At 43.0% G+C, this 24907-nt stretch overlaps 2 protein-coding genes across 2 annotated transcripts; one reads left to right on the top strand and one right to left on the bottom strand.

Annotated features, from left to right (window-relative positions):
* Positions 1–1060: 1060 nt before the first annotated feature.
* On the bottom strand, positions 1061–7357 carry atp5f1b (ATP synthase F1 subunit beta). Its single transcript, XM_084196357.1, has 9 exons — positions 7190–7357; positions 6166–6339; positions 5782–5956; positions 5470–5591; positions 5194–5378; positions 3861–4142; positions 3516–3728; positions 1719–1920; positions 1061–1315 (listed from the first exon to the last, which is right to left on the bottom strand). Exons 1-9 carry the CDS (start codon positions 7290–7292, stop codon positions 1218–1220), a joined length of 1554 nt encoding a protein of 517 aa, XP_084052483.1. The 5' UTR covers positions 7293–7357; the 3' UTR covers positions 1061–1217.
* A 3971-nt stretch (positions 7358–11328) lies between these two features.
* LOC311121922 (collagen alpha-1(VI) chain-like) lies at positions 11329–23451 on the top strand (the record flags this gene model as incomplete). The annotated part of the gene is made up of 13 exons (XM_084196353.1): positions 11329–11479; positions 12277–12851; positions 15205–15225; positions 15356–15415; positions 16150–16203; positions 16292–16336; positions 16522–16548; positions 16639–16683; positions 17291–17335; positions 17534–17587; positions 22946–23014; positions 23116–23184; positions 23383–23451. Coding segments are annotated over 13 exons (1284 nt in total), but the record flags the coding sequence as incomplete, so codon positions are not given.
* Positions 23452–24907: the final 1456 nt, after the last annotated feature.

Genomic DNA, 24907 nt, shown 5'->3' with positions numbered 1-24907 from the left:
AACGATCGTGACACAGATTCTCAACTTCACTGAGATTGGCAGCTATGATTCAAATACCTCTACGTTCAGGACATAAATATCCAATTCTATAGCAATTGTAAATATTGGTAGGAGATAAGAACGTCTATGAAAGATGTACACCCTTTTATTTCGATCTTGCAGCCCATGTCAGATTTCTACCTTAAATCCATACACATTAGCATGTTCACATTATCATTTCTCTGCTCAGCAGGGCTATCGAGTGCAAACTTTGATCTTCCACCCAGACCAATTTTTATATCCATCTGCAGCAAAGGAAGGTTATTCATCTAGTATCAGAGAACTAATGTCAGTTGGCCTTTACAGCTGTGGTAGGAATCTGGATTGCATTTATTAACGCTGTCTAGCTTATTTGTTGGTCCTTTCAAAACATCTTCATAGCAATATTAAAGCTGCAATGTGTAACTTTTTGGGGCGATCCAACCAAATTCAGAAATTAGTTATGGATCTGTCACTCATTGAAAGCAAGTCTAAGAAGCGGTAGATCTGTTCCATTCTCATGTTTCATTTGAGTCTTTCGTACACCAGCATCAAACAATACTTTTTGGTTATTGAAAGAGGTATTTCACAGCGGTTTTGATGGTACAATGATTCTCTACACGGCTTATCACAAATGAAATTAAGCAAACTTCTAGCAAATCGCAGAGTGATTTCTGCATTTTGCACCTTTAATATAACATGAACAGGTCTGATTCATGTCTCAGCAGTAAGCCAACAAGCTAGAAGTCAAGCATTCTATAATTACTGTAGGTCTAATAAAATGCATCACATTCTGGTCTAAAAAGCATCTTACAAATATATCACTGCACATTGCGCAAGGAATGACAAACTTTCCTCAACTTTAACAGGCGTTTTATTTAGTCACTCCTCAAGCCAATGCATTGTACAAAGCCTTTGAACGCCATCTAGTGGATCAGTGCTGTAGGATGACATTTTACAACCAGTCTGACAGCACCCAGACAGGAATAGCATTGCAACATTACATTGAAAAATGCTACAAAATATACAGTAGACACCAAACCAAATTGTCAAGACAGATCTTTATTCCATTGGAAACATTAAATATAACTTTTCAGGATGACAATACAGATAATTGTTGCATGTGACATTCTTACAAACCAAGTGCTCCTACTACAGGACTCTCCAATCCTTTGCTTCTCTCCCTCCCCTCAGTTAACTTATGCCAGATCCTTAGCCATCTGTGCAGCCTTCGCAACCACCTCCTCAATGGGTCCGACCATGTAGAAAGCCTGTTCGGGCAGGGCATCGTACTCACCTTGAGGGAAAGAATGACCATACACTTAGCTCAAGACAAATCAGAATTTCACACCCCGACAACACCAAGGATATTCATCAGTTTAAAGGTAGACTGAGCGAAATGACGTTGCCATGAGCAGCACTGCAGATATTGCGATGAGCGAGATGCAAGACTCCATGTATGTATGTATGCATGTATATATATATATATATATATATATATATATATATATATATATATATATATATATATATAGATTCGATTCACAGAACATGGGAGCCACGGCACCAAAATAGCGACGTTCAACCACCTGCTTCAACACTTAGTAGTTGCAGAAATTGACCCACTAAAGCTGTTTACTTTGTGCATCTACGTCATATTGCAGAGTCTACATTTAAACCTAATTACAAGTACAACATACCATTAAGAATGCTCTGGAAGCCATTGATAGTCTCCTTGAGGGGCACAAGCTTGCCAGCATGACCGGTGAAGACCTCAGCCACCTGGAAGGGTTGGGACAAGAAACGCTGGATCTTGCGAGCACGAGAGACAATCAGCTTGTCCTCCTCAGACAACTCATCCATACCCAGGATGGCAATGATATCCTGCAGGGACTTGTAGTCCTGGGAGAGGGGAGAGTTGAAGGCATAATGTTAGGGTTAGGCCTGTGGCAGTCATGACATTCTCAGACTGTGATTGTCAAACATAACTGCCGGTCTCACGGTAATGGACCGTTAATGAACATAAACACATTTAGCATCTCCTGGCTCCCACACATAGCCTACAAGCCACTGATGCAGAACTTTGGAACATCATTTCCCAGCTGCATCCCCTTTGTGTGGCCGTAATGCCCCCTAAAACAAAAAATGCCTTTTGCAGCCAGTGGCCATTGGGCTGAATATAATTATAATTCCCTTCTCCCAGCTTCGAAGAACCTATCACTCACATGGCTCAGTCACGTTATTGGGTAAGTCCCAGACAGACACGTCGGGGACCCAACTGCGGGCATCCTTATCCAATTCCGAGGCGCATATTGAAGATATTGGAAGAACTGTTCACATTTACTTTGTCAGCCAACAAGATGAGTAGCCCTAACAAACAGCAAAAGCACTAGTCAATCTATCCCCCATAGTACAAAAGTTGACCTATTCTATACGAGAAATAAATATTACAAACATAGTCGGCAGGTAGCTTAGTGGTTAAGAGCGTTGTGCCAGTAACCGAAAGGTCGCTGGTTCTAATCCCCGAGCCGACTAGGTGAAAAATCTGTCGATGTGCCCTTGAGCAAGGCACTTAACCCTAATCGCTCATGTAAGTCGCTCTAAATAAGAGCATCTGCTAAATGAATAAAATGTAAATAGCCTGGGACAGTTGTGGGATGCGATAGATCCCAAATTAACACAACCACTAGCATTAAAAAACCTTTGACTTAATGAGGCTGACGCAACAGATCAGTACGTTTAGCTTAACATTGAGGAATTAGGCAGCAATGAGCACTTGGCAGTAGGCTATAAGCGGGAATGTTCCATTAGCAGGAAAACACCATTCTAAAGTGACCGCCAATGTGATTATGCAAGTAATGCTTTTATGGCGAAAATGATCTCCCCAAACTTGAAAATGTATGCCAGTTAGGCGCTACACCTGCTATAAAGCGGATTAATGTGATTCATTCTAAAGAAGTTATTTGGCCACTTTAGTTGTGATACAAACTTTATCAAAACATATAGGCCTATGGGCTAGGCTGATGTCAGACTGATTTGAAAAAGTCGCAAAGGCATGCAGCATTTCTAGCCTTAAACTGGGCATCATTCACAATTGATCATATATATTTCACAAGTGATAGGCTAATATTGTCACCCATCATACTATTCTTGATTTAGTCTTGTCATATACTAAATAAGTGTGAAATTTGTTTTGAATTAGAATGGACCATTATCATGCACCCGTCTCAAAACAGGGGCAGGGAGAAAAAATACATGTTATCTATGCACTTAAATAGCAAAATGGAGGACGCTTTTCCCGTGGTTCATTTTCATGCCAGCCAGGTAGGCTATACACCTGCTGTAAAGATAAGCAATGTGCTTAATATTAGGAAAGTTGAGAAATAAATATAGTAGGCCTAGCCTAGTTAAATAAAGGTTAAATAAAAACAAGCTCAGTCATTCATTACTATAAGGTTGGGGTGAGTGATACACTAGGGGGGCTTCAAGACACTAACCTGGAGGATCTTCTGCACGCCACGAGCAACGTCATAGTGCTCAGCGCCAACAATGTTGGGGTCCATGATACGGGAGGTGGAATCCAGGGGATCCACAGCGGGATAGATACCCAACTCAGCGATGGCGCGGGACAGCACAGTGGTGGCGTCCAAGTGAGCGAAGGTGGTGGCAGGGGCAGGATCAGTCAAATCGTCAGCGGGCACATAGATGGCCTTAGAAAGGACAGTTTGTTATTTTCACAGGTTGCATTTCAGTCTTGAAGCCATGTCAGACTATTGAGTGCTACGAATTGCCATGTTAGCATGGTCCTCCAACAGGCCTATGCTGCTTGAATGCCAGCTTACCTGCACAGAGGTGATGGAACCCTTCTTGGTGGTGGTAATTCTCTCCTGCATGGTACCCATGTCAGTGGCCAGGGTGGGCTGGTAACCCACAGCGGAGGGGATACGACCCAGCAGGGCAGATACCTCGGAGCCAGCCTGGGTGAAGCGGAAGATGTTGTCGATGAAGAGCAGCACATCCTGACCCTCCTGGTCACGGAAGTACTCTGCCACGGTCAGACCAGTCAGAGCCACACGGGCACGGGCGCCTGGGGGCTCGTTCATTTGTCCGTAAACAAGCGCCACCTAGGGGTTTGGAGGAGAGGGCACTGTTAGAGTACACATCTAGGTCAAACCATAATAGAAACTAAAGGGGAGAGGCTGATGTGAAGTCGGTAAGGAGGTCAACTTTCCAGACATGTGTTATGCTACTTAAAGCTGCAATATGTAACTTTTTGGGCAACCTGACCAAATTCACAGAAATGTGAGTTATAGAGCAGACATTTTCATTGAAAGCAAGTCTAAGTGGTCGATCTGTTCTATGTGCTCCAATTCTATCCTTCCCGTTTTTAAGTTTCGTTTCTGTGTCTTAGGTACAATGTTTCTCTATGCTTGTTTTGTCAAACTGAAATTAGGCAGATTACTCGTATTTATGCAACCAGGAAATGTCCGAGCGATTTCTGCATATTGCGCCTTTAATTTTGACATTACCTAAAGGAAATTTGTTCTGAAGTGTCGGTCCTATATCTGAGAGAAGGTCAGGAAACAGTTATTTTTATTTTATTCAACCCCTTATATTTGTCACTAAACAATCTCCACACTTCCATTAATTTATTTGACTGGTATCGGAGGACTTTCAGATGAGTCGTGAGGCCTGTGGGCATCCTAGAGCAAAATATGTACGTGTTCGTGAGTCTCACCTTTACACAGAGGGGTCATACTAGTGTGTAGCCCAAACTGTTCGGACACTACAGACAGAAGTTAGCAGATCGGCTGTACCGATTTCAGACGAGTCCCAAGAGCAAAACTGAGAACACCATCGTGTTTGTGAGAGTCATCTTTCTATAGAGGGGTCATAATAGTTTGTAGGCCAAACCGGTCGGACACTAGAGACCGATTTTTGGGACGTCTCATGGTCTGACAGACACCGCTCTAGCTCTGTCACCTTTCACTGCAAACGCAGAAGTATTACATAGGCGACAGACGCATCCAAAGCAACAAACAAAAAACATCTCTAGCTTAAACTGACAGATTACAGGGATGTCTCATTATGAAATTCGATTTCCACACAGGCTTCAACCTTAGGGGTAAAATGGAAGCACCCGCTTATGACTGTCAAATGTAGCCAGTTGTTCACCTTGGAGGTGTCATCCTTCAGGTTGATGACACCCGACTCAATCATCTCGTGGTACAAGTCGTTTCCCTCGCGGGTACGCTCTCCCACTCCGGCGAACACAGAGTAACCACCATGGGCCTTGGCCACGTTGTTAATCAGCTCCATGATCAGCACAGTCTTGCCCACACCAGCACCACCGAACAGACCTATAGAAAATGACACAATTTAACGTTAAACGTTCATTAGCTCATTAATTGCAAAAAGTGAAAGAATGAGGATGTCGGTTGTCCCGCGTACCGATTTTTCCTCCCTTGGCGTAGGGAGCCAGCAAATCTACCACCTTGATGCCAGTTACCAGGATCTCTTGCTCCACACTCATGTCAGTGAACTCTGGGGCCTCAGCGTGGATGGCTGCGGTACTAAAAACACAATTTAAAACAATTAGAGCCAACACTTTACTTTGAACAAGCAATTTCCAATTGCTTATCATTCAGACAGTCTTGAGACTATTCTTGGAGTCATGTATTAAATTTTTTTGAATATTTATGTAAATGTTGTGATTGCCATTTCTAAAACTCTTATGAATTGGCTGATAGACAAAGTGCTTACTGCTTGGTGGAGATTGGTCCCCTCTCGTCAATGGGCTCTCCAATGACATTCATGATTCTGCCCAGGGTCTCTGGACCCACTGGGATTCTGATGGGATCGCCAGTATCCACAACCTTCTGTCCACGGACAAGACCTTCTGTACCATCCATGGCAATGGTACGCACAGTGTTCTCACCTGAAAGTCCACATAACAGCTTATTGGGATGCAATTCCAATCAAATCTGAGATGGACGTTATTGATTATACAATATTGGTGCAATGCCTGAGTTTACACAGGTAGCCAAATTCTTATCTTTACACAGGGCCAATCTGATTGGTCAAAAGACCAATAAGAGGGAAAAGATATGAATTAGGCTGCCTCTAAACGCAGGCCAAGTGACTTACCAAGATGCTGTGCTACCTCCAGGACTAGCCTGGACTCGCGCCCAGCTACTTCCAGGGCATTGAGGATGGGTGGGAGGCCCTCATCGAACTGGACGTCGACGACGGCACCGATGACCGCTACGATCCTGCCATGGGCGAAGGCGGCAGCAGCAGCAGGTGCAGAGTAGTCTCTGCCTGTAAAAGTAAACCAGTGTAAGCATGCATTGTCCCAAAACCATATGACCTTGTTGTGAATTAACTATCAATAACACGCAGTGATGTCGGCTGACCATTGTCAAACTAGCCTACAAACCGCACCTGTGTATCTAGCTATGTGCTCAAGAGCAAACACTGAAGCGAACTCAATGTCAAGTATTTTCGGCCATGTTGTGTAGGAGAATTAGCTACAGCTCAGCCATTAAAGTAATCAGCTAGTTAGTTACCAAATTCATAGAAAACGACTCCCTTCGAAGAACAACAAAAGTCAAGCCAACCAAATTGAAAGCCAAGGTGACGTTTGTATTTTTGTAACTTGGCCTAATCAGTTAACTAACGTTAACTAGTTGTCAGATGGATAGCACGCTAGCTACTTTAGCCAACGTATTACAAATTACTACCTAATTGGCAAAACATTTAGAAATGAATGTAAACTCGTTCTAAGCTATTTGACTAGTTAGCTCCAATGACAGTTAGCTGGCTAGCTAGCCACAGTATGCACTCGCTAGCGCGAGCCTCCAAACCTCATGTCATGACATACAAAGGTCATTTCTATTTGCACAAAAATCATGTCACACAGCTATATGTACTTGGGTCACATATGAGTATAACAATTAAATTGAATGCATGACATAAGTTTCACGTTCAATATTAAATCAGTAGACGAAATTATAGATTTAAAAAGTGAGGCCTACTACAGTGAAGGAAGCCAGCGTGTTGCTTTGGGCTGAAGTTAACTAACGTTAGCCTAATACCAGGGCCGCTCCGAACTGCGCTTTTCCAATGCATTAGCTCCCCTTGCAAAATAAAAAATGCTTGCAAATCTTACGTCCAAGGACAGATGGAGATCCAACGAGGGCCTTCAGGGGCTGGACCCCAGGCTTAAGTGCCTGGAGAGCCCCGGTGCAGCAGCGTCCCACAGCTCCTAACATTGTCAAAATGGCTGAAGGTGGAAAGAGACGAAACGACTTGTGCCTTTATAATGAATAACCTGTGAGCAGAACTGAGCGTGCGCGCAATGTCAGGGACAAACTGAGCAGGCGCACTTCCTGACATCCGTCCAGCTGACTAGTATTGCATTGATATGACCGTCATAGGCTACTAGCTTACTATACAATACATAGTAATTGTCTTCCAAACTTTACAAATGATTTATCATGTCAATGCAGCAAGAATAATCATGTACAGTGTTCTAACAACCTAGACAACAACAGATACAAACTCAAGGTCACTACAGAATTGAGACACTGCATGGGAGAACACCATGAGGATTCTGGAAGTATCTGGTGTAAATTATGTTTAACCCATAACAATCAGTCTGGAGTCACGCATATTCAGTCCCTATAGGTATGTGTGTGCATGTGTAGTATGTGAGTCTGCATAATGCAGTAAGTGAATACCCATCTCCCCAAAACACAGCAACAAACACACATACATAGCTCCACACCCCAGACTGTGTTTAGAGCAGTATGTACTGTGTGCACAAGCTGAATTTCAGCACATACACTGTCTTTCCACTAGAGTGTGGGGCTGCACTAGAAGTGTTGGTGCTTCCTCTCCATCCTCAAGTGTGATCGTGAATGCTACCACTCAGTGTTACAATTCCAGTATGGAATAGCTGGAATATCCTCTGTTATGGAAAGTGAAGAAGGCTACATGCCAACTGTGAAGGAGAACCTTCACTATGGACTAAATTACTATTTTTAAATATATAGATTCAAAGCATTCATTGCCATTTTTAAACTGTAGATTATTGTGATGCAATGTTGTTTATTTTCTGTATCGATTCATAATTCATTTAATCCATAACCTACACTTTCTATCATCTCAAAACATGTCCTGTTGTAGTGCATTGCTCATTGTACTGTATTGTCTCATTTGTGGGAGTGCCTAATCATCACATTAGCCTGCAATGTTTAATCGGGGCCTGTGTTTTCTTGAATGGTGTGTTTCCTGACTGTATGGAAGAGCCATTGGTTTTAGCCACCAGCCATGTGCATTTACATTGTAAGTCTGCAGTTTTTTAAATAAGTACTTTTAAAACTATTTATTTCTCAGTTCCTCTTATAAGCCTTTTAGATGACAAGGTATCGGCCAACCTGTCACACCAACTTCCAAAATAAACATTATTTTGTCCTTAACTATGAAAATGGATGAACGTTACTGAAGTACTGTGCCAATTATTTCCATGCCCCTGTCTCCTCAGGCTTTCCCACAGTTGTGCCAAATTGTCTGGGTGTCTTTTGGATGATGGACCATTCTTGATACACACGGGAAACTGTTGAGCGTGAAAAACCCAGCAGAGTTGTAGTTCTTGACATAACCCAGTGCACCTGGCACCTACTATCATACCCTGTTCAAAGGCACTTAAACCGTTTGTCTTGCCCTTTCACCCTCTGAGTGGCATACATACACAATCCATGTCTCAATTGTCTCAAGGCTTAAAAAGCCTTCTTTAACCTGTCTCCTCCCCTTCATCTACACTGATTGAAGTGGATTTAACAAGTGACATCAATAAGAGATCATAGCTTTCACCTGGATTCACCTGGTCAGTCTGTCAATTATTTTCAGTGGCCTTGGGTTTTCTATCTGGTATTTGATATATCTGGTATCTATAAACTGATAATTAACCATTTGTAACCCTTTATAAATAATTTTCAGTATACCTGAAAGTTTTACTGAAATAACTTAGCACTGGTACTTTTGAAGCGTAGTTTCGTAAGTACGTATAGGATCAAAAGGCAGACACTGCTCTACATTGGATGCTACAACATCCAACTTTCCCTGTCAAACACAATTTATGTTTTCATGTGTTTGCCACACCTCTCTGGAAATCCTTCACCGGCTGTTTCATGCTCTTCTTCACCAATGTTCGAGGCGGTATCAGCCGACACGTCTGCCATTCATCATAATGAAAGCAGCTTGTACTGCGTACAGTCCGTGACATGACCACTTTGATGAGAGACGATCTACAGGTGACCTTTGACCTTTCACAGACACGTTCTGGATAGGTTAGTGCTATCTGGGGTCCTTGGGATATCCCTACATTAAGTTCTAACATGCTAGGAAATCAAAGAGAACTCCAACTCTGTACAGGTTGCAAGCACATTGTGAATTGGATTAAGTGTGGGTTGAGAATGTACAGAGATGCTATAGATTGATGATTTTAACCACCTGGTTGCTTGACTTTATGTCAAAATCATATCATCAGCTATCAGGAAAAGGTGAATTTATGTCCTTGTCAAACTCCTTTTCAATTTACTGTGCAGGTGTACATGTACCACACGATTTGTATATCCCGCTGGGAAAAGACGTCAGATCACCATCTTGTCATCAAGCATGAATTCAACTTGAAATGAACCAAACTGTGAAACATTATAGTCGCTTGATGGTTGAATTGAACTGAGCAGAGATTCCTTTGGGCTGATCAGCACCATCTAAGAAGTGTCAGCGAGATCCTCGCCATGTTTTATTTGCCTCACCATGAAAGGGGGAGGTATCTGAACCAGATTTGAGCAGGCCTATTTCTCATGACAGCATTATTGAGTGGCAGCTCACCTCTGATGCTTTTTGCCTCCAGGTTTGGAAAGAATGCGCTGTCACCACCAAGTGCACAGCTGGAGCAGAGCTGCATGATTCTCTTTCTGGCGGCCAGAAGTCTGGCGGCCAGGGAAATGGGTTTGGATTTTCAGTACCTTTGTATTAGCTCTATATTCCTGATATATTAAATGTTTTATCTGACAGTGGAGTGAATCAAAAGTGTAAAAATATATATTTTCCTATATAAAAATGCTAATCCATAAAGACAAGGTGAACGGGTTTTGTGAACTGAAACTGATTGTTGAAGTGTTCAATTCTCTGGAGGAGCAGCTACAGCTATTTCTTCTTCTAAACATTGTATAGTTTTGCCTCACCCCCTGCAGCGGCAGCCAAAGGCTAGTGCCTTCATACGAATGTGAATCATGGCAAACTGTGCTAGCAAGGTGTGCTGCCTAGAGCCCTAGAAGGAAATCTCTACCAGTCTCCTTCCAAAAAGCTCTGATTTGTTCTGTGAGTGAGGCTTCCGGAAGCCATTATTCCCAGAATGAGACATCAGGTCAATATGGGGCAGAAATGGGAATATACCCCGGAGCACCGGTGGATAATAGTAAAAGCTACAAGGCAACAAACAAGAACGGACAAAGGCCCATGAACTGACTCCAACTATAGTCTTAATAACATGTATTTGTGTTATTACAGCCCAGAGGTGCCATCCCAACCCCCATTGATAAAAAAAAAACGAAAACTATTATAAAAATAACATTTCACCCCCAGCTTTGACTTGCCCCTCGAGAGCTCCCTGCCCCACCCCTCTCCAAACATGGAGTGGCTGTGAGTGAAAGGGGGCTGGTTCTGCCTTTACTGCAGTACTCACCGTGTCTGTGTGAGGATGGCTGCAGCTAAAGAGACCTCAGGGAACCCAGTGTGAGCCAGAGCACAGCCCTCCGCAGACTCTCCCCTCACTGCTGCCGTACTGCAGACATCCTCCCTGAGCTGACCAGCTCCGATCCTGCAGACTGGACACCATCACCACCACAGGAGCAGGACAAGAGCAGGAGTCTAAGTGGAACTTAACCTGAACAACATCTGAAACTGTCTTACTTTTTCTTCAGCCTTTATTGCTCCCTCTCATTCTCTCTTTCTCTCATGTTCACCTTTCCCTGTCCTGAACACTGTGCTGAGTATATTGGAGACCTGAGCCTGCAGCACTGTATCGTGAGTATGTGCAGAATCAAGTTACAATGATACAGGTTATGGGTCTCAGTCAATGGTGGACTTTTGCACCTCTGTGCTGGTGTGCAGATTTTCATGTGAGACATGTTTCTACCTAAACACAAGCTGAATCTGCTGTTCTCTCTCTCTCTCTCTCTCTCTCTCTCTCTCTCTCTCTCTCTCTCTCTCTCTCTCAGAGGAGGAGAACAGGTGGTGATGTCCCCCTCTCTGTACTGGTTCTTGCTGCTCTGTAGACTCCACAGTCTCTGGGCTCAGGATGACTATGGCCCATATGACAAGAGAACCGTGGGCAGGACAGCCAAGAACAAACGACTGACAACCAACGTCATACCCAAGAATGGCCAATGTAAGAGTCAAAAAAGTATTTATTTGTTTGAAAGGAGAGACACAGAAAAGCTTTTCTGAGACGTAGTGTTGGCTAGAATTGATATGATATCTTCACTTCAGAAAATACATAGGTAAAGCTTCCATCACTGAAAAAAATGTGTGGCTACAAGAAAAACGTCCAATCATCTCATTTTAAAGAGTCATTGGCAGAAGATGGGATCCACATTTTCTTTTAAATCTCTCACAGCCAGGTTTAGAAACCCATCCATCTCCATGGCAACTGTTCTGTTCCTTGAACGTTTTATTCCCTCAAGAGCTGGGTATCCCCGGGCACATTCTCTCGGACACGTTTCTTTGAACATAAATATGATTTATTTCCGGTTTATATTGGATCTGTGCCCTCGCTCCTTGAAAAAGATAGTAGGTTAGGATGCCTCGTGTGAGTCGTGTCTCCTAGAGCCTTTTAGATATCAGACAGGAATCAGGAACATCAGTTCACAATTCAAGTCATGGCGCCCCTCCAACCTTCACTTCCATCTTGATCAATAAATCATATCAGACCATTCCTGGATTCAATCTTCTCTCTGAGTACATGATGAATGAACGAATGAATTACCCTTCTTTGGTGTTAGCGCTGGAATTGAGAAAGTACCCAGTTTGACCCACGTCGGATCTCCTGCTTTGAAATAGGATTGACCCCAGCTCTGCCCTCTGCCAACCAAAGACCGACAAATTAGCAGTAGCTAGCTAGCTCTTGTGTAATGTGCACGGTACATGATAAATGAACAATTGGTTAAAAAAATGTCATGTTCTTAGCACTTTTGTACAAGGACTGTGGCCTGGAGCTAGCCTTCCTGGTGGACAGCTCGGAGAGCGCCAAGGACAACCACGCCCAGGAGAAGAAGTTCGCCATAGATGTGGTTGAACGCCTGCAGGGGGTCAAGCTCCAGACGGGCCGGGCTCTCAGCTCACGAGCCGCCCTCCTGCAGTTCAGCAGCCATGTGATCATCGAGCAGACCTTCAAGGATTGGAGCGGGGTGGCCAACTTCAAGGCTCGCATTGCGCCCATCGTCTACATCGGCCACGGCACCTACACCACCTACGCCATCACCAACCTGACCAAGATCTACATGGAGGAGTCAGGGCAGGGGAGCATCAGGGTGGCCATACTGCTGACGGACGGCATCGCCCACCCCAAGAACCCAGACATCTTCTCTGCCGTGGCCGATGCCAATAACCAGGGCGTGAAGTTCTTCATGGTGGGCATCACGCCCGCGGCCAATGACGCCCCTAACGTGGCACAGCTCCGCCAGCTGGCCAGCTCCCCAGCAAGTCGCTACCTCCATAACCTTCAGGACAGGAGCATCGTGGACAAGGTCATCAAAGAGATCGTAAGTGCAACGTTATCACGTTTTATCATATGGTTCAGGTTGTAGTTTGTTGAGATTTAAATTCCGAAATCTTGAGTCCACATTTTTCAGGTGTCTAGAGAAAAAGTCTCTCTGTAGTTTGCTGCATCTGTCTTATGGATGTATAACTGGTAGGGCATTTAAAATCTGTGTGGACTCCTCCCTCTTGGGAATTGGCATTCACCATCAGAATGACAAATCAGGCTTTGTCAAAACAGGGCGGCCACGGGCCATAGTTTGCTAATCACTCTTTGGATATTACCATGTATACAACAAGCTGGGCCTTGAAAATGTGTTCAGAAGAAATGGATACAAATATATCTGGGTTACACAATATTATGCAGGCTTACTCATGTCAAGACTTGCATGCTTTTTCTTTGCCGGTTGGAGAGGACTCGTATATTTAGTGTTTAAGCATCTCATAACAGTCTAGGGCTAAGAATATTTGATACTTTTTGGGGGCATCCTGTGTGGTTTCAACTAAGTTGTTGTCATAGTTCCTGGTGATTTGGTCCCCTCTGTCATCACAGACACAGTACCTTTATAATCACACTGTTATCGCTCTAGCACCTTGTTTAGTCTTCACTTGACATTGGAAATGCAGAAATTACTATTTTTGACTGTATCCCTTGGCTGGTGTTTCTAAGGCATTTTGTTGGGAACCATTCTGGTGGTTCGATCTACTTTAACCACATTATTTTTAACTGAAACCTCAGGTATAAGTAGGAAGGGAAATTAACCCTTTGATGTCTTTCCAAGAAGACTAATTCGGGCATGAAACAGTACAGTGGGCCTAGAGACACAATGTGAGTTCAGGACCTGTTTAACTATAACATATGTTCTACGTTAAAACTCTTTGTGGAAAACTGCTGTGTGCAGTAAGAAGGGAGCTCAGCAAGATCATGCATGCATGGCTGAATAGCTCAATGAGTCTCACGCACACCACTCGACTACTAAACCAATTGTTGACGCAGGTGTTAGACATCAAAACATGATCAAGAAAATCAGGTCATCAAATCCACATTAACCAGCAGCACTTGCATTAGCTACGCGCTCTACTGCTAGAACCATATGGACTGGTTCGAGTTGCATTCAGGTACCCAATAGGACCCAGTCAACACAGAGGCTTTCATCCTGTTTCAGGCAGCATCTGTATGTCATAAGGCTGTCTGTCCTGTTAGCTTGTCTTTTATCTCTTGTATGCTTCTCTGGTGGGTTCAATTCCAATCCTCTCACAGTAAGAATAAACAGACCTTCTGTGGCGGCTTCAGACGCTTCTCTGCAAGCGGAAATATACTTTGGATGCTCTGAGAAGTTATATTGACCATTGCATGTGGTTTGTGTTTGTTTCTGTGGAATTCCGACCATTTCCCCTCCATATAGAATGTGGGCTGGCTTTCATGTCCAGTTAAAAAAAAGCATTAACGTGTTGAGAAAAACAGGTTTTGGGCAAAAGGATAATTTTTGTACAAGTTTTTTTTTAGGACTAGGCCTCCAGCTGACAGGATCAGGTGCTGGAGGTTGTAGTAGACTTGTACAGTGAGCTGGAGGCAGAGGTTGAGATGGACTGACAAGAACTATTCACAAACTAGTCACACAGCTGAGTTTAGAGAGCCCTGGGATAACTTGTCACTCCAGCCTAAACTCTCCTGAAATTAGCAAATTAAACAGGTTAAATGCCCAACCCCATATCACTGGGATAATAGAAAATTCACCTAAACAGGTCAATCAACATTAAACAGTCCACAAACAATCCACGACGGTGTAGCCTACACGTCGGTGATACAATGTAACTTTAAACTCTAATAAATGTTGTTAAACGTTCAAGCTAGGTTACTCATGCTTAATCTTCTGTAAAAACAGTGTGAGAGATGTCTGACAGTAGGAATGTGATTGAAATCGCTAGCGACATGAATAAACATAAGCAAACATTAGCAATCCGTCGCCAAAATGAGGGAAAGGACCCACTGGGCAAAAACTGGTTGAATCAACGTTGTTTCCACATCATTTTAACAAAATAATTATATGTGATGATGTTGAATTAACATGGAAAACTGACTGGATTTGCACAAATTCATCAACGTAAGGGAATTGTCTTTTTTTCACCCAACTTTTAACCTAAATCAAATGACATGGTGACATTTATTGTTGATTTCATGTTGAATTCACGTTAGTTGACAACTCAACCAAATTTAAATCAAAACTAGACATTGATCTGACTTCTGTGCCGAGTGGAATGTCCTAACAACAATCACTGTCTCGCCATGAGATATGTGTAGAATAAATATGAAGCAGACTACATTTTGACCAATGATTTGTTTTTCTCAATTCACAGACGGAGTTGGCTGATGAGGGGGTAAGTCCCAGTTATCTATGCCTACTAATCTTGATACACTGCAGCCTTTTCACACATTATTCAATGAACTCTCCTCTTTAGGAGTCTGAACTCCTGTCTGACCTCCTATGTTGTGTCCCTGTGGTTGAAGTGTCCTCTGGCCCTGAAGTGTGCGTGTGAGAAGGGAGAGAGGGGACCCATTGGCCTTTCGGTAAGTGTCTGAATGTGACCAACATCACCCTCAAGCTCCCCTCGACATCAATACATCGAGATCACAGACCCCTTTGAACTGAACATCCTTTAATGGATGATTGCTTCCAAATTGATGGACAGTACAGCGCCAACACACAAAGGCTGCCTTGATGCTTACACTGGAGATAACTGGGGGGCTTTGGTAGGCTTTAGTGATTTGTGTGGTTAGAGGCAATTCATTTTATGCTTCCCTGAAGCAGTGATAGTGTAGCAAATTCTTAACATTCCTACTTCACTTTATGATCAGCAAGCTGGTACAGATATTGGCTTGGGAAAATCTGAGGTTACATAAAAATGGTTTCCGGGTTATCTAATAAGGATGCTTGAGTTTTTTGGAGTCAAAGCCAGTCACGATATCCACACAAGTAAATAGGTAATTGTAGTCTTTCACCTAACTGACAATTACTACGGTAGACTGTTCCCTTGGTGACCAGACATTGTAGAGTATCACAATCTAGGAGGTCAAAACCAGGAAACCCCACTGGATGTACTTTGATGTACTTCCTTAGTATAAGGGCCTGTACATAGTAATCACCACCATTATCCTTTAATGGCCCAAAAGAGCAGTTTCTCAAACCAGAAGCAGCTGCCACATACTGACCAGATGCTGTTGAGGAATACACACACACCACACACCACAAAGGAGATTTTTCTCTCCATACCATGCTGATGTGATTTCCCTTCCCTCCACAGGGCAAGAAGGGTAATTCTGGAGATGATGGGAACCCAGGTGTTAAAGGATCAAAGGTATTTGTGTTTTGCTTTGCCTGTGTGTGTCTTCTTCCAGTCAGTCTGTCATTCTGTTTTCAAAACCTTAATTCTCTCTTTCTTACAGGGTGAGAGCGGGCTCAGTGGACTTCCTGGTCGAGATGGAGAAGAGGTCAGAACAGAGTACATACCCTAAACACCTGCTGTTATATTATTAGATGAATGTACACAGCTATTGACACAGACTTCAACAACACAGTATTGCTAAGTATAAAGACAAGGATTCTGTTTTGTGGTCTGTGACAATGTTTTGATCACTGTCTCCTCGCTAATCAAGATTGTGTTGTTTATACTCAGGGCAAGCCGGGCTACAAAGGAGAGCAGGTAGAGTATGAATCTCCAGATCAACATCCCTCTGGGTGTCCGAGTATTTAGTAAATATAACACAATGTACCTACCTCATTTTCCATGTAGGGGGAGAGAGGAGAATGTGGCATGCCTGGAATCAAAGGAGACAGGGTACAGTGTATTTTTGTTTTGTTTTTGTCCTCAAATGATTTTTTATTTTGTAATAATAATTGTCAGCAAACATGAATACATACAAACAAAATTAAGTTACAACCCCCATCCTGATCCCACCCCACCCGAGGACCTAAGGCAGGGGTGTCAAACATACGGCCTGCGTGCCGGATCCGGCCAGCGAGGGGGTCCAATCCGCCCACGGGTGGTTTGAGTAAAAATACTATTCTATTAAATAATTAGCAAAATGAGTTTGACACCCCTGACCTAAGGGATCAATAGACAAAACCTCAAAGCAAAACGTCACAAAGTGTTACAGTGGCAAGAAGCCGTTGGGTCAAAGTGTCTTCTTTAGCTTTATGAATGCGAGCTGCAGTGTATTTTTGTTAATGGTATTTTATGTGTTTAACCTCAGTGTCAGTACATACCAGTCTGTTTATACTTTAGCCAACCTTTTGTGTTGCTGGCTAGTTTTTGTTTGTCTGGGCTATGATGTTGCACTGATGAATGCAGACAGTATGAAACCCATACTACTATGTGTTGACTGTACCTCATATGTTTGTTTGTCATGTTTTGACATCAACGGACTGACCCCCTCCTTCTCCAGGGGCCTGAGGGGCCAGTTGGCACCAGGGGAAACAGAGGGCTACAGGTAAGCCTCTGTTATAGAATCCTCTATGTCGGCCATCTTTGTTAAGACTGTCACAAGCTAGGTAGTTTTAATGATTAGTCACTGACAGACCCCAGTTTACTATCTAAGTAAAAAATGTCCTTCAAGCTGTCCTCTAAGTTTCAAACTCAATTGTGTTTGTATACCTGTACATTTGTACTTTATTCTGTCTTCTCACAGGGGTTACCTGGTCCACATGGCGATGCCGGGCCTGAGGGTCTCACAGGGAAAAAAGTGAGTTTTATTTCATAAAATCCAATAACTTTCAATTAACAGAGTGTCACTCACAGAAACCCATTAATTAGAGGAACCACATCTGCCCTTAGGATGGAAGAGAAAGCAACTACTTTATGACTGACTGACTGACTAGTCTGTCTTGCGTGTCTATTCACTGAGTCAGTGCTAGAACCCATTGATTAGTTTCAACCCATTGATCAAAGGTGACCTTCTATCTCAAATCTATACGGATAACTAGATTGCAGTTTATTGGCTGGACTACATCAATTCTGTCTGGGTGTATGGAATCTGGTTTGGATCAGGTCTTTGGTTTCTTGGGTTCATGGTTGAGGAAAAGAGCAGTCACGTCATTGATTTTATAGTATCAGTCAGTGTTGTGTTCGAGACCACCTAAAGCGAGTCCGATTCAAGACCGGAGCAAATCGAGTCCAAGTCAAGACCAAGACCGGAGGGGGGGCGAGACCATGTCAAGACCGAGACCGGGAGGGCAACAAGCAGTCCAAGACCGAGTCAAGACCGAGACCAGAAAAATGCAAGTCCAATTCCACGCCATGATTGTAATTTTGTCAAATCGCCACCATAATAAAGAGTATTTCTATGTTCATATATCAGAACAACATATTGATTCTTTAGACCAGGGGTGCCCAGAATTTAGTTACATAGGTTCTACTTTTTCCACCCTCTTCCTAACGCGCCAATATTAAGTAACATTTCACCTTATTGATTGGATGATTTGCACTGTATGCTGTCAGCAAGCTTTGCATAGTCTGGGTTGTAGCTACTGATTGCTAGCCTCAAGCAGGTGTCCAGGTGTTCAGATCTGATAGAGTGGACCGGTATTTTGACTTGATGATCTTCATGTCTGAAAATGCTGACTCGCAAAGGTAGGTAAGACATGGCAACTTTTCTCATGTTTGGATATTTTTCCTCCACGATAAGGTTCCAACAGTTTTCTATTACGTAGTTCACTTTTAGCTGGAAAGTCACTTTCATATTTATTGTGAACAGTTTTGAAATGCCTCTCGACATTTCCCTTCTTAGCAAGAGCTATGTTTGAATGGCAGATCAGACACACACATTTTGAATTTGTTGTGGGGAAAAAATTATCTTCCTCCCACTCACTGTGAAAGTGGTAGATTTTCTGTTTCTTGCTGCTTGGTCCAGCACTCATATTAAAAACGGAACCGCAATTTCATAGAAAGATAATATCATGTGGCGGTCCATGGTTCTGATTTCTCTGTGTGTGTGTGTGTGTGTGTGTGTGTGTGTGTGTGTGTGCAAGTAAAAATGTTTTTTGACTCACACAACTTGTAGACTAGTTGAACGCCAATGCCATCTTCCTCTCTTCCATGTTAGCAAAACAGTCTATGGCTCTGTCATACAGTACACTTTTAGCTTTTGTTGTCATATGCTACCTAGCTAAAATGCTTGCTAGCCTGACCTCCTTGCATGGACAACAATGAACCAGCTAAGTTAGCTAGCTAGTTAACGTGAGCCTACTAGGCTAAATCTAGTCTACATATTGAACTTAAATCGTCTCAGGCCAGTGGCACAACATATTAATTTATGGTTAGATCAGAATTGGCCTGTGCAGAGAATTAAGTCAAAACCATAAGTCCAAATCCCCATCTCCATCCATGGCTTACGAAAGGGCCGATATAGCAATCTAGCTTCTGCAGGACATCAACACAAGCAAACCAGAAACAGTTTTTCTGAAAATGACGTTTTGCAAAGGAATTGATTTGATTGGTCTGAAGCCAAATCCAAAATGGCCTCCTTTGGGGGGCGTTTTGCTGCACCTGGACAACCCACAGTTGAGCTCAGCTAATTTTTTTATCAAGGGAGGCCAAACGCTTGCTGGCATCTATCATTGAAATGGTACAGCGGCAAAATGTTATACTCTTTTGGTCCAGACAGAATTAGATTCATGGGCTACACATACTGAGACAGAGGGGCGCTGTTTCCCTCCCTCGTATGATTTCTCCGGTGAGATTCAGCCACTTGTGAATTGACGGAAAATTATGAAAACACAGAGAGAGACGAAAGATACATGATTTTATCATTAAAAAAATATATATTGGTCAAATATTTGAGGAAGCCTGGCTTCCCTTGGCATCCATGAATACATGGCACTGGGCCTGGAAGGGCCTGGCTCCTCAGTGGGTGGACCTGTACTCATGCCTATGCCCCTGATGCAAACAGCACATGATGCCAATTGCGCATCACAAATAGCCTACTAACCAACACTTCGGACCAAACTTTTTCAATACCTGGTTTGCATACCCAACGTTGCCTTAGTTACAATTTACTGCAAGATACCATAAATTGAAACGTCTTTCCTACCCTACCGGCTACCGATATCATTCTTCTGTGAGCTGCTCCATTTGCCAACCAGTTGAGAGCTGCACACTCTTGCTGCATGTAGATGATATTCCGCTGAAACTAGGCTATGTGTGCGGCGCGTATGTGAGTATATTTCACATGCTTTGCGATTGTGTAGACTACTTTGTGTAGGATTTCTCTATTGTACTACATAATTGATAAGTCGTATACCTCTACTACACTACTTTGATACGCATCAATGGGGATTTAGATTAAGAAGTGAGTATACGCAGTGCCCACCGAAAAGAACGTGGGTTCAGATTATACAGTACCTGCCTATAGCCTCCACTACACCACTGGCCCGTTGTGTTTTACAAAAAGTGCACTCTGCTATATGAGTACGCTGGAATTATGGTTGTTGTCTTTTCAGAATCACGAGCATGTCACACACTGCCCTAGGTCCAATAGGTTTGCCACTGCGCAAATAGACTATTAAGATATTAATGTTTCAAGAAAGGACTGTATATACACTGCTAAAAAAAATAAAGGGAACACTAAAATAACACATCCTAGATCTGAATGAATGAAATAATGTTATTAAATACTCTTTTCTTTACATAGTTGAATGTGCTGACAACAAAATCACACAAAAATTATCAATGGAAATCAAATTTATCAACCCATGGAGGTCTGGATTTGGAGTCACACTCAAAATTAAAGTGGAAAACCACACTACAGGCTGATCCAACTTTGATGTAATGTCCTTAAAACAAGTCAAAATGAGGCTCAGTAGTGTGTGTGGCCTCCACGTGCCTGTATGACCTCCCTACAACGCCTGGGCATGCTCCTGATGAGGTGGTGGATGGTCTCCATGGGATCTCCTCCCAGACCTGGACTAAAGCATCCGCCAACTCCTGGACAGTCTGTGGTGCAACGTGGCGTTGGTGGATGGAGTGACATTGACTTGGAGTTACATTGTGTTGTTTAAGTGTTCCCTTAATTTTTTTGAGCAGTGTATTTGGTCTGGCGAAGGGGTTTTATGGCTGACTGAATGGAAGCTGTTAAATATAAGTTTTTTTACTCTGAGTCAAGATGGAGTACAAATGTATCCAACACCGAGACAAGACCGAGACACTCAATATGTGGTCTCGAGACCAGACTCGAGACCAAGACCGGTCTCAAGGACTACTACACTGGTATCAGTCTCACTGAGTAGACTGACTAGCTCTGGTCCAGGGTGTTCCGTGCGGCTTGCTGATGCTGAGCCTTCAGCAAGATGCACGTCACGCCCTGGACCAGAGCTACAGACAGACAGATTCAAGTGGGGCCCAAAAGCAGACGCCAGACGATTGACCAAGTGTGCCTGGTATTAATGTTTTGAATGGTTACATTATTTGCTAAGTATCATCCGTCATTGCACGAACGCCACAGACCCTTCGAGGGATTATAATCATGTTATTATCTTGTCAGTTTGTTTTTCAAATTTCTCCCAGCAACTCTACTGCTAAGTCTGACATGGGCCATACTCCCAGTCAAGTGTTCTGAGGCTTAATTGTTTTGAAAGAATGTTCATGTTGCTTGTTTGACTGTCATCCAAGATCAAATGAATGCCAGACTAATGTCTGACATTTAGCTTCCCCCGACATGTTAGAAAGGGCAGAGAAAAAATGTGTGGTATGTACACTAGCCTACGCACTGAGATATCACTCTCCCCTTCTAGCACTATCTTCATTATCGTAGAACAGCCCGTTGATTTACAGCTATTACGAAACCATCCATAATTATTGGGACAGTGAAGCATTTTTTCTTCTTGTGGATCTATACTTCAATAGTTTGGATTTGAAATCGAACGGTGACGATGAGGTTAAAGTGCAGACAGTCAGCTTTAAATTGAGGGTATTTTCACTCATATCGGGTGAACCGTTTAGAAACTACAGCACTTTTTGCACATAGTCCCCCCATTTTAGGAGACCAAAAGTATTGGGACTAAAAAGTTTAGTATTTGGTCCCATATTCATAGCACGTAATGACTACATCAAGCTTATAACTCTACAAATTTTGTTGGATGCATTTGCTCTTTGTTTTGGTTGTGTTTCAGATTATTTTGTGCCCAATAGAAATGAATGGTAAATAATGTATTGTGTAATTTTGGAGTCACTTTTATTGTAAATAAGAATAGAATATGTTTCTAAACACTTCTACATTCATGTGGATGCTACCATGATTACGGATCATCCTGAATGAATCATGAATAATGATGAGTGACAAAGTTACAGAGGCACAAATATCATAACCCCAAGACATGCTAACCTCTCACCATTACAATAATAGGGAAGGTTAGCATTTTTGGGAGGTATGATATTTGATCATATGTAACTTTCTCATGGGGGGACTATGTACAAAAAGTACTGTTGTTTCTAAACGGTTCACCTGATATGGATGATAATACCCTCAAACTAAAGCTGACAGTCTGCACTTTAACCTCATAGTCATTGTTTGATTTCAGATCCAAACTTTTGGAGGATAGACCTAAAAGAGGAAGAAATGATTCACTGTCCCAATAATTACAGAGGGCACTCTATTTGAATAATGGCTTTTAACAATAGTGATTTGACTATGAGGGAATTTTCAAGGAGTTTCAGAACACCTAGTGCTAGCCGGTGGAATTTGATTGATGGAAGATGTGTGAGGGGGGAAAAGTAAAGGTGTGAGGTCAGTGTGTGTGGTGGTGTGCGTGATTTTGTGTGGTGTGTGTGTATTGGTGTATGTGGTGTGCGTGGTGGTGAGGTAATGACTGGGTTAGGGATGGAGGTGGTGTGAGGTTAGAGATATGAGGAATTCAAAGGAAATGATGTCACCTCATTAAAACAGTTCTGCTCTTATTGGCACATAGTGGAGGAGAAGGAGGGAGAGACACAGATGTATGAAGTGCTGTTGCGCCAAACACTTTTTGATATGATTTTCCTGGATACTGAAGTGTGTGTGTGTCTGTTCCTGCATGGTTACGTGTGTGTGCTTGTGTGTGTTTTATAGGGTGAGAGGGGACTTTCTGGGCCACCTGGAATCCAAGGAGAAACTGGGATCGGGCTTCCTGGACCCAAGGTATCCCTCCATCATCCCATTGTTTTGGAAAATTAGGTAATTACATTTCCCCCCAACCACCTGTTGTATCTCACCTTGCGGGTGTTCCACTCTCTCTGCAGGGTGATGTGGGGTTCCAGGGGCGACTGGGGCCTCCGGGACCACCTGGCTTAGGGGAACCTGGACTACCGGTGAGTTAGCACGGCCACAATGTACGCATACTCCGTTTAGGATGTTTACGATGCCAATTGCACCATTGAATATGGGTAAAATCTGTATGAATACTCATAAATGACTCAGTGAAATGTGTTTTCATGTAGCTGTCTATGGAGTCTGTGCCTATTCAAGTCTGTTCACCATTGGTTGATTTCTTTGTTTGTGTTTCACAGGGGCCTCAAGGGCCACAGGGCGTCCAAGGAGAGAAGGGTCCTATAGGAGAAGGCTTTGACGGACCAAAGGTATGACTGAGGGTCTGCAGATGTGTAATTCATGAATTGTATTTAAAGTCTCGGTCTGGGCTCCAGATCTGTGGCTACAAAACCAGGAACATCACATGGATGATGCTTACAGGAGAAAACACAGCGCCATAAAAGTCCATCTGAATTACACCTCTATTTGGTATCACAGTGTCACACGCAATGGAACGATCAATCAGTGATTTCTTATTCTTATTCTACAACGGAGTAACTTCCAGCATGCAGGAAGGCGAAGTTCAGAGTTCAAATGGACATCATGTGAACCAATACAGCCCTTGGGCCCTGGGCTGGGAAACCCCCAGAAGCTATCCAGAACCCCTGTAGAACATGAAAGGAGTGAGTCACTCAGCTGAGACCAGAAAGAAAGAATGAGTCCATCTGCTTTTCACTCGGTTGCTCAGGCACACATGGGCTACATCTGCCCAAACCAGACCTCTCTCTTTCTCCCTGCTCTAACACATCCTCTGAAATCAAGTGTTACCAGGATACGGCCATGCTATTTGCATTTCCGTGCGTGTCTTGCCTTCATAAAGATAGAATGTTAAATTGTAGCCTACGCTCTTGTTGTGACTTGTGAGAGAATGGTCGTAATTGTGACAATGCAAACACGCCATTCCTATACAGAGAGAGCTGTGTTACGGAATTGACAGTTTTATATAGAGCTTGCCTACTTAGCGACAAGGAAAACATTTTGCTTCTAGTGGCAGGTGAGGTAACATGATCAACCATTGTTTTGATCTTTCCTGAACGGTCTGGGTAAACAACGCATTATTACGTTTTGCGAATGCACTTAAGTAACACCATGCCAAATGTAATCTCTGTTTGGCAAAGTTGCAACTTCGACTCATAATATTCTAGTCTACTGACTGAAGAAATACATCCTTTATTGCATTATTTAATTGAAACCTCAGTCTCCTCAAAGATCATATCATTAGAGATATTTATCTGGCAGTTTACCCTGGAGAGATTGATGGTGTGAGTTTTCATCAGTCATCTAGAAGCTTCTACTGTTAGAGATGGCCTCAAGGCTTTTACTTTCCTGCATTGAGATGGACCCCTAGACACACAGATCTGGTTATGAGCAGCAGTGCTCCATTGCTAGTCACAAGTTCTGACAAGCTCCAGATCCAGGAGAGCTGAAAAGCTTTTTACTACTACCCTTGTCATCAACACCTGCTGGGGTGAAGAATTTAGGATTATGGGGGATTCATGCGTCAATTATATCTAAGCTCCGTTGCAGTTATGGTCCTCTGTAGCTCAATTGGTAGAGCATGGCGCTTGTAACGCCAGGTAGTGGGTTCGATCCCCGGGACCACCCATACGTAAAAATGTATGCGCACATGACTGTAAGTCGCTTTGGATAAAAGCGTCTGCTAAATGGCATATTATTATTATTATATTATGTTCTGTTGCTGGTTTGTCCTTAGGCATTTCTAAT

This window comes from Coregonus lavaretus, assembly GCF_964263955.1.
Source record: "Coregonus lavaretus genome assembly, contig: HAP1_SCAFFOLD_2970, whole genome shotgun sequence".
In the NCBI taxonomy this organism is placed as follows: Eukaryota; Metazoa; Chordata; class Actinopteri; order Salmoniformes; family Salmonidae; genus Coregonus; species Coregonus lavaretus.
The sequence above is the reverse complement of the archived record's forward strand: the minus strand, read 5'-3'. Positions and strand labels throughout refer to the sequence as shown.

Coding starts and splice junctions, on each gene's coding strand:
- atp5f1b (XM_084196357.1), bottom strand. CDS start 7,292: ATGTTAGGAGCTGTGGGACGCTGCTGCACCGGGGCTCTCCAGGCACTT. Junction 3,729..3,860: donor GTTCCATCACCTCTGTGCAG/GTAAGCTGGCAT, acceptor GTCCTTTCTAAG/GCCATCTATGTGCCCGCTGA. Junction 1,921..3,515: donor GCGTGCAGAAGATCCTCCAG/GTTAGTGTCTTG, acceptor CCCCTCTCCCAG/GACTACAAGTCCCTGCAGGA.